This window comes from Syngnathus scovelli, chromosome 1 (genome assembly GCF_024217435.2).
Source record: "Syngnathus scovelli strain Florida chromosome 1, RoL_Ssco_1.2, whole genome shotgun sequence".
NCBI lineage: Eukaryota > Metazoa > Chordata > Actinopteri > Syngnathiformes > Syngnathidae > Syngnathus > Syngnathus scovelli.
This window is the reverse complement of record NC_090847.1, coordinates 515950-525937: the sequence shown is the minus strand read 5'-3', so window position 1 is coordinate 525937 and position 9988 is coordinate 515950. Positions and strand designations below refer to the sequence as shown.

The window sequence follows — 9988 nt, the reverse complement described above, 5'->3', positions numbered from 1 at the left end:
CAGTGCGGCATGGTGTTGTTCAGTGCGGCATGGTGTTGTTCAGTGCGGCATGGTGTTGTTCAGTGCGGCATGGTGTTGTTCAGTGCAGGATGGTATTGTTCAGTGCAGGATGGTGTTGTTCAATGCGGCATGGTGTTGTTCAGTGCGGGATGGTGTTGTTCAGTGCAGGATGGTGTTGTTCAGTGCGGCATGGTGTTGTTCAGTGCGGCATGGTGTTGTTCAGTGCGGCATGGTGTTGTTCAGTGCGGCATGGTGTTGTTCAGTGCAGGATGGTGTTGTTCAATGCGGGATGGTGTTGTTCAGTGCGGGATGGTGTTGTTCAGTGCAGGATGGTGTTGTTCAGTGCGGCATGGTGTTGTTCAATGCGGCATGGTGTTGTTCAGTGCAGGATGGTGTTGTTCAGTGCGGCATGGTGTTGTTCAATGCGGCATGGTGTTGTTCAATGCGGCATGGTGTTGTTCAGTGCGGCATGGTGTTGTTCAGTGCGGCATGGTGTTGTTCAGTGCAGCGTAATGTTGTTCAGTGCGGCATGGTGTTGTTCAGTGCGGAATGGTGTTGTTCAGTGCGGCATGGTGTTGTTCAGTGCGGCATGGTGTTGCTCAGTGCGGCATGGTGTTGCTCAGTGCGGCATGGTGTTGTTCAGTGCGGGATGGTGTTGTTCAGTGCGGCATGGTGTTGTTCAGTGCGGCATGGTGTTGTTCAGTGCGGCATAATGTTGTTCAGTGCGCCATAATGTTGTTCAGTGCGGCATGGTGTTGTTCAGTGCGGGATGGTGTTGTTCAGTGCAGGATGGTGTTGTTCAGTGCGGCATGGTGTTGTTCAATGCGGGATCGTGTTGTTCAGTGCGGCATGGTGTTGTTCAGTGCGGCATGGTGTTGTTCAGTGCGGCATGGTGTTGTTCAGTGCGGCATGGTGTTGTTCAGTGCGGCATAATGTTGTTCAGTGCGGCATAATGTTGTTCAGTGCGGCATAATGTTGTTCAGTGCGGCATAATGTTGTTCAGTGCGGCATAATGTTGTTCAGTGCGGCATAATGTTGTTCAGTGCGGGATGGTGTTGTTCATTGCGGCATGGTGTTGTTCAGTGCGGCATGGTGTTGTTCAGTGCGGCATGGTGTTGTTCAGTGCGGGATGGTGTTGTTCAGTGCAGGATGGTGTTGTTCAGTGCGGCATGGTGTTGTTCAATGCGGCATGGTGTTGTTCAGTTCGGGATGGTGTTGTTCAGTGCGGCATGGTGTTGTTCAGTGCGGCATGGTGTTGTTCAGTGCGGCATAATGTTTTTCAGTGCGGCATGTTGTTGTTCAGTGCGGCATGGTGTTGTTCAGTGCAGCATAATGTTGTTCAGTGCGGCATGGTGTTGTTCAGTGCGGAATGGTGTTGTTCAGTGCGGCATGGTGTTGTTCAGTGCGGCATGGTGTTGTTCAGTGCGGCATGGTGTTGTTCAGTGCGGCATGGTGTTGTTCAGTGCGGGATGGTGTTCAATGCGGGATCGTGTTGTTCAGTGCGGCATGGTGTTGTTCAGTGCGGCATGGTGTTGTTCAGTGCGGCATGGTGTTGTTCAGTGCGGCATGGTGTTGTTCATTTCGGCATAATGTTGTTCAGTGCGGCATAATGTTGTTTAGTGCGGCATGGTGTTGTTCAGTGCGGGATGGTGTTGTTCAGTGCGGGATGGTGTTGTTCAGTGCGTTATAATGTTGTTCAGTGCGGCATGGTGTTGTTCAGTGCGGCATGGTGTTGTTCAGTGCGGCATGGTGTTGTTCAGTGCGGCATAATGTTGTTCAGTGCGGCATGGTGTTGTTCAGTGCGGGATGGTGTTGTTCAGTGCGGGATGGTGTTGTTCAGTGCGGCATGGTGTTCAATGCGGAATGGTGTTGTTCAGTGCAGGATGGTGTTGTTCAGTGCGGCATGGTGTTGTTCAGTGCGGCATAATGTTGTTCAGTGCGGCATGGTGTTGTTCAGTGCGGCATGGTGTTGTTCAGTGCGGCATGGTGTTGTTCAGTGCGGCATGGTGTTGTTCAGTGCGGCATGGTGTTGTTCAGTGCGGCATGGTGTTGTTCAGTGCGGCATAATGTTCAGTGAGGCATAATGTTGTTCAGTGCGGCATAATGTTGTTCAGTGCGGCATGGTGTTGTTCAGTGCGGGATGGTGTTGTTCAGTGCAGGATGGTGTTGTTCAGTGCGGCATGGTGTTCAGTGCGGGATGGTGTCTTTCAGTGCGGCATGGTGTCGTTCAGTGCGGCATGGTGTCTTTCAGTGCGGCATGGTGTCGTTCAGTGAGGCATGGTGTTGTTCAGTGCGGCATGGTGTTGTTTAGTGCGGCATGGTGTTGTTCAGTGCGGGATGGTGTTGTTCAGTGTGGCATGGTGTTCAGTGCGGCATGGTGTTGTTCAGTGCGGTATCGTGTTGTTCAGTGCGGTATCGTGTTTCTCAGTGCGGTATCGTGTTGTTCAGTGCAGTATCGTTGTGTTGTTCGTATTGTGTTGTGTTGTTCGTAATGTGTTGTGTTGTTCGTATTGTGTTGTGTTGTTCGTATTGTGTTGTGTTGTTCGTATTGTGTTGTGTTGTTCGTATTGTGTTGTGTTGTTCATATTGTGTTGTTCATATTATTTTGAGTTGTTCGTATTGTGTTGTGTTGTTCGTATTGTGTTGCCTTTAACACTTAGCCTCTAACACTTAGCCTCTAACACTTAGCCTCTAGCATCTAGAAGGTAAATAAATAGGAAGGAAGGACTCACCGGTGACGTCTTCGCCCACATCCAAGCGTTGTACTTTGTATTTTCATCCTTCTGAAAGTGGAAAACATAGCCAAAAAAAACACTGTGGAACCTAAACGAATGAAAGAAAACTATCAGTTGGCCACAACCAACATTCACAGATACAACACAATGTGATGTGCGGGGTTGAGGTTAAAGGTTGAGTGAAGGGCCCTCGTTTTAAACTACTTTTTTGAAAAGGATTGGGAACAAGTAAGACGTATTTAATTTATTTAATGGGAAGTAGTAAGAGCTATTGAATTTAATCTATGTATTATATTCTATTGTATTGTATTCTGTTGTATTCTTTTGGATTGTATTCACACTAACCCCACTAAAACTTCAGCCCACAAAAACTCGCCTCTGGCGCCTAGCCTCTGGCACTTAGCCTCTAACACTTAGCCTTTAACACTTAGCCTTTAACACTTAGCCTTTAACACTTAGCCTTTAACACTTAGCCTTTAACACTTAGCCTTTAACACTTAGCCTAGAAGGTGAATAAATAGGGTTAAAGGTTGAGTGAAGGGCCCTCGTTTTAAACTACTGTTTTGAAAAGGAGTGGGAACAAGTAAGACGTATTTAATTTATTTAATGGGAAGTAGTAAGACTTATTAAATTTATTTAATCTACTTTTCTTCCCAGGCAAAATTTGATGTGCTGCAATTCCAAATTTCCAAAGTGAATGAAGGAATGAAGTCCTTTAAATTATGATTTTGTATAAATACTAGGCATTAACACAAAATCGACGGCACAAAATGGGCAGACTTTACTTGTTTGAAAAGGACTGGTTACAAGACAGACTTTTTTAATTTATTTAATGGGAAAAAGACTTAGTTTAATTGATCTATTTTTGTTCCCTGGCAAAATTCGATTTGCTGCAATTCCAAATTTCCAAAGTGAATGAAGGCAAGAAGTCGTTTAAATTATGATTTTGTTTAAATACTAGGCATGGACACAAAATCTACGGCACAAAATGGGCAGACTTTACTTGTTTGAAGAGGACTGGTTACAAGACAGACTTTTCTGATTTATTTATTGGGAAGAAGACTTATTTAGTTTATTTAATCTATTTTTGTTCCCTGGCAAAATTGGATTTGCTGAAACTGTATTTTGCCAAATCTTGCCTTGAGACCTGATAGGAAGTATTAAACGCTTAGTTAAATCAATACAAGTTGGTAGTAAGAGCGAGTAATGTTGGTTGAACCGATGAATGAAGGTTGAAAGCAATTTAAATTATGACTTTGTATAAATACTAGATATTAACAGAACATCTACTGCGCGAAATGGGCAGAGTTTACTTGTTTGAGAAGGAGTGGCTTATTCAAAACTAAGATTTATTTAATCTGTTTGTTCCCAGGCAAAATTGGATGTGATGCAATTCCAAATTTCACCACATGACGGTGCCCAATTTCGACTTCATAGGACATATTAAACACTTAGCTTGTTATTATGTTCAAGGTAATCAGATTTGTTTATTATTCTAATGGCCTCTTCAAAACTATTCTGGATTACTACTTTGGATCTATTCTACATTACTTGGCAACAACATACTCTGTAACAGATTAGGCAGTATAATCATATATGTTAACTTGAGAGTGCCCACACTCAATCTACTTATCGTGATGTGTTAAATCAATTACTGTTAGACATTATTTGTCTGATAATCTACCAAATCTTTGAATTGAAGAATTTGTGATTTAATTAATAGCTTGTTGTTATGTTCAGGGTAATCAGACTTGTATATAATTCTAATGGCCTTCTTTTGAAAACTATTCTGAATTACAACTTTGGATCTTATATTACTTTGCAACAATCTACTCGGTGACAGATTAGGCAGTATAATCACATATGTTAACTTCAGTGCCCACACTGTATTTATTTATGGTTATTTGTTAAATCAAGTACTGTTAGACATGAAATAGGAAGTGTTTAACATAAATGTTATGGCTACTCACCATTGTAGCTCGCTCCTGGTCAATGATACGAGCCTCTTCTTGCAGTGGAAAACTTGCAGCCAACAAACACCGTGGAACCTAAAGGAATGAAATTAAACATTAACATTTCGCCTCGACCAATTTTCACACGTACAACGCAACGCGGCTACACTTCTGCTATTACAAACGTAAATCTCCTTAAACACAATGAGTGTTACTTACCGTGTACGCTCTAGACGGTCCAGTTGCAAGCAGAAAATAAAGATATTTCTGTTGATAATCGTCGCTGCTCAGTGGCTCACGGCCATCGCGCCAACAGATTTGAATTTTGGCGGAGGTTCCGGCAATTACGTCATATCCGCGGCACATGACTGCGACGTAATACCCGCTTATCTGAAACGGCAGTTAAAAGTAGAGTTACATCAAGTTTTCTTGGAACCTAAACGAATGAAAGAAAACTATCATTTGGCCACAACCAACATTCACAGATACAACACAACGTGCGGGGTTGAGGTTAAAGATTGAGTGAAGGGCCCTCGTTTTAAACTACTGTTTTGAAAAGGAGTGGAAACAAGTAAGACGTATTTAATTTATTTAATGGGAAGTAGTAAGACTTATTAAATTTATTTAATCTACTTTTCTTCCCAGGCAAAATTTGATGTGCTGCAATTCCAAATTTCCAAAGTGAATGAAGGAATGAAGTCCTTTAAATTATGATTTTGTATAAATACTAGGCATAAACACAAAATCGACGGCACAAAATGGGCAGACTTTACTTGTTTGAAAAGGACTGGTTACAAGACAGACTTTTTTAATTTATTTAATGGGAAGAAGACTTATTTAGTTTAATTGATCTATTTTTGTTCCCTGGCAAAATTCGATTTGCTGCAATTCCAAATTTCCAAAGTGAATGAAGGAAAGAAGTCGTTTAAATTATGATTTTGTTTAAATACTAGGCATAGACACAAAATCTACGGCACAAAATGGGCAGACTTTACTTGTTTGAAGAGGACTGGTTACAAGACAGACTTTTCTGATTTATTTAATGGGAAGAGGACTTATTTAGTTTATTTAATCTATTTTTGTTCCCTGGCAAAATTGGATTTGCTGAAATTGTATTTTGCCAAATCTCGATTTGAGACCTGATAGGAAGTATTAAACGCTTAGTTAAATCAATACAAGTTGGTAATAAGAGCGAGTAATGTTGGTTGAACCGATGAATGAAGGTTGAAAGCAATTTAAATTATGACTTTGTATAAATACTAGATATTAACAGAACATCTACTGCGCAAAATGGGCAGAGTTTACTTGTTTGAGAAGGAGTGGTTTATTCAAAACTAAGATTTATGTAATCTGTTTGTTCCCAGGCAAAATTGGATGTGATGCAATTCCAAATTTCACCACATGATGGTGCCCAATTTTGACTTCATAGGACATATTAAACACTTAGCTTGTTATTATGTTCAAGGTAATCAGATTTGTTTATCATTCTAATGGCCTCTTCAAAACTATTCTGGATTACTACTTTGGATCTATTCTACATTACTTGGCAACAACATACTCTGTAACAGATTAGGCAGTATAATCACATATGTTAACTTGAGAGTGCCCACACTCAATCTACTTATCGTGATGTGTTAAATCAATTACTGTTAGACATTATTTGTCTGATAATCTACCAAATCTTTGAATTGAAGAATTTGTGATTTAATTAATAGCTTGTTGTTATGTTCAGGGTAATCAGACTTGTATATAATTCTAATGGCCTTCTTTTGAAAACTATTCTGAATTACAACTTTGGATCTTATATTACTTTGCAACAATCTACTCGGTGACAGATTAGGCAGTATAATCACATATGTTAACTTCAGTGCCCACACTGTATTTATTTATGGTTATTTGTTAAATCAAGTACTGTTAGACATGAAATAGGAAGTGTTTAACATAAATGTAATGGCTACTCACCATTGTAGCTCGCTCCTGGTCAATGATACGAGCCTCTTCTTGCAGTGGAAAACTTGCAGCCAACAAACACCGTGGAACCTAAAGGAATGAAATTAAACATTAACATTTCGCCTCGACCAATTTTCACACGTACAACGCAACGCGGCTACACTTCTGCTATTACAAACGTAAATCTCCTTAAACACAATGAGTGTTACTTACCGTGTACGCTCTAGGCAAAATTGGATGTGATGCAATTCCAAATCTATCTGAAACGGCAGTTAAAAGTAGAGTTACATCAAGTTTTCTTTTTTAATCAACACAATCATTTACAACCGTTGACCAGAAAGAATCGTCGAAATTCGACGTCCCCCACAAACGCCACGCTCACTCGCTTTTCAGGGCAACAAAAGTACTTCTTTTTAAAAACGATGAGTTGTACTTACCGTGTACGCTCTGGACGGTCCAGTTGCAAGCAGAAAATAAAAATATTTCTCTTGTTAGTCGTATGTTACCATCCGCTGTGTCTTTGTCAACATCGCCGCCGTTTTCCTACTTCCTGCTGCGAGCCACGCCCACGGATTTAAATTTGGGCGGAAGCTCTTTCCATTGGCGTCGTTTTCGCGTATAGCAAATCCGATTGGTTGGGAAGGGGGCACGGTTATGCAGCCGAGGGGTCCTGTGATCGGTGGGATGTAAAGTAGGCGTCGACGTCACGTCCGCGTCACGTGACCACGACGTGGCAGACGTCATATAGCAACCGCTGTTTTGTTTAGTAGACTTACAGTTGTTATGCATTGACATAATGGCGCACACACCAAATAGATTTAAATAAATTAAATAATTCTTCTGCCCACTCTCTTTTAAACAAGTTAACTCTCCCCGCGGATTTGAATTCCGGCGAAAGTTACGCCCATCGACGTCACGTATGTCACGTGACCACGACGTGGCAGATGTCATATAGCAACCGCTGTTTTGTTTAGTAGATTTACAGTTGTTATGCATTGGCATAATGGTGTGCACTCAAAATAGATTTAAATAAATTAAATATTTCTTCTGCCCACTCCCTTTTAAACAAGTTAACTCTGCCCACGTCCATTGACGTCTTGTCTGCGTCACGTGACCACGACGTAGCGACGTCATATAGTAACCGCTGTTTTGATCAGTAGACTTACAGTTATTATGCGTTGACATAATGGTGCACTGGTTAGCATGGCCACCTCTTAAGCATGATGTTGCGGGTTCGACGCCTGATCAATGTTAGCATGGAGTGAGCTGAAGTGCATGGCGCTGAAGATTTGAATCTTTGAAATGCGCTGAGGTCTGACATATCAGGCAGAATGGTTTGCCATCACGTTCAACAAAAAATAGAAACTTTCCCACTCTGATTAAAACGTCCTGTGTTCATCTACGTATTTTCGTTTTGCTGTGCATCTTTTCCCTGCCATTTCGAGAGCCCAATTGACACTCATAGTTTAAAGAAATGTGTTTGCCCATCCTACTTTGTGGAATTTAACCACATGCGCTTTTGACCAAAATACCAAATTGAACTCAAGTGAAGCCAACACGCACAACCCCCCCCCCCCACACACACACACACACAAATGTTGATATGAACATAAAAGAGCCGCATGCGGTTCGGGAGTTGCGGCTTGGCCAAACCTGTACTATACAACTTTATTTGTATAAAATTTTCACAACAGCTGTCACACAAACAAAGCGGGAAAAACCGAAGACGTGCGTGTTCCGCCCACGCTGGATTTATTTGCACCTTTGAAAAGACACCGTATTGCCGCAGATGTGGCAAAGAGTACTTTTGGGCATCTGAGACGGAAGGATGTCCAAAGCATCACGTCACCTGCTCTGGTAGGCATGGTGGTGGGACGTTGAGGTCAACCGCTTTGGGGTTGGCTGAATCTTTGATCGCAGGATGCCACACACTTGAAGACAGAAGCAGAAAAGCAGAGCTAAATGCAAAATGTACTCACCGGTGACTCCAATTTTTTTCCCCCCTGAAGAAACAGCTGGACGGGTGGCCCCGGCTGGCCAGTGGGACTCTTGTTATTCTGACCCTTTTTAGTGCGCGTTTGGGGCAACAACCGTTTTTTGTGGCGCTCTCTTCTGGTTCAAAAGTGCCCTGCATGTGAATTTGCTTTTCCTGCCTTCTGATTGGATGAGCGCCGGTGTGACGCGGTGCCTCTGTCACCGTGGCGGGGGGTATACGTTGGCATCGGAGCGTCTGCCAACGTCTGAGACCGGCTGGCAGTGTATCGGAGGTGTCGAGTGCGGTGCCGCTGGAGCTCACTCACCAGCTGGTGTTAGGGCCACAGAATGAAGGCCAAGGAGAAGAATAGAAAGAGAAACAGAAACTTCTCCTCCAATTGTTTGATTTGTCTCTTCTGAGCTTCGATGAATTCTTTCAGCTCTTTGTTCCTCTAGGACGGACAAATGGAAAGTGGCATTCAAAAGCCAGTAAGCGTGCAAGTAAGTGCCGGGCTGGCTTTGGGCCCTTACCTGTTGCGCGCTGTGCAGCAGATCCATTCTCTCTTGGAGGATGCAAGCGTCGCGCTCCCTCAACTCGCACATCAGGGCTCGCTTCCATTGGTCCACGGCGCTCCTAAGCTCTTCTCTCTGATCCGCCGTCAGCACGTCATTCACGCCAGCGTGGCTGGCTTTTTCGCCGTCCGTGGCGGGGCAGTCCCGCTGCGGTAGCGCCTCGTACAACATGGCCTCCAGCTCCAGGATCCTCTGGGCCGCAATCCTCGTCCATCAGTGGTCCGGCGGGAGATTTGAGGGCGGCTTACCTTATGAGCCTGGTCCATGGAACACTTCCTGAAGTCCAACTCTTCATCCAGGTAGCCCTTCTGCTTGCAGAACATATCCTAGCACAGCTCAAGGTCAGAATTGTTGGGGCACATTGCCGGAGTTCCCCTTGGCTGATGTCGCGTGTCTGTCTACCTTCTCACTTTCAATGTCCAACATCTTCTGTTGAAGTGCTGACTTGGTCACTTTGATGTATTCTAACCACTGAGGAAAGGCTGCTGTCACATAAGCAGAATGCGAGAGCGTGCGTGGACGTGCGCGTTACCTTCTCGGCTAGGGTGAGAAGGGTCCTGGCGTGAATCACGACCACCTGCTCCTCGTTGGTGAGATTCTGCAAGAGCCCAAAGGCACAGCGTCAACAAGCTTCTTTCAGCGCAAAGCCTTCCAAAAGTCACATTTGAGCCGCCGAGTCTCGTGGAGTGCGAACATAAGGAGTTCGACATACACTTACGGCGTTATAGCCCAGGATGTCCAGCTTCTTCATCAGATCACTGATGACGATGTCCGGGGGAAAGGCGCAAGGAGCAATGTAAGGTG

The 9988-nt window shown here is 43.6% G+C and overlaps 1 protein-coding gene across 1 annotated transcript; it reads right to left on the bottom strand.

The window, feature by feature from the left end:
- Positions 1–8334: 8334 nt before the first annotated feature.
- LOC125989889 (janus kinase and microtubule-interacting protein 3-like) lies at positions 8335–9624 on the bottom strand. Its single transcript, XM_049756362.2, has 2 exons — positions 9143–9624; positions 8335–9063 (listed from the first exon to the last, which is right to left on the bottom strand). Exons 1-2 carry the CDS (start codon positions 9353–9355, stop codon positions 8947–8949), a joined length of 330 nt encoding a protein of 109 aa, XP_049612319.1. The 5' UTR covers positions 9356–9624; the 3' UTR covers positions 8335–8946.
- Positions 9625–9988: the final 364 nt, after the last annotated feature.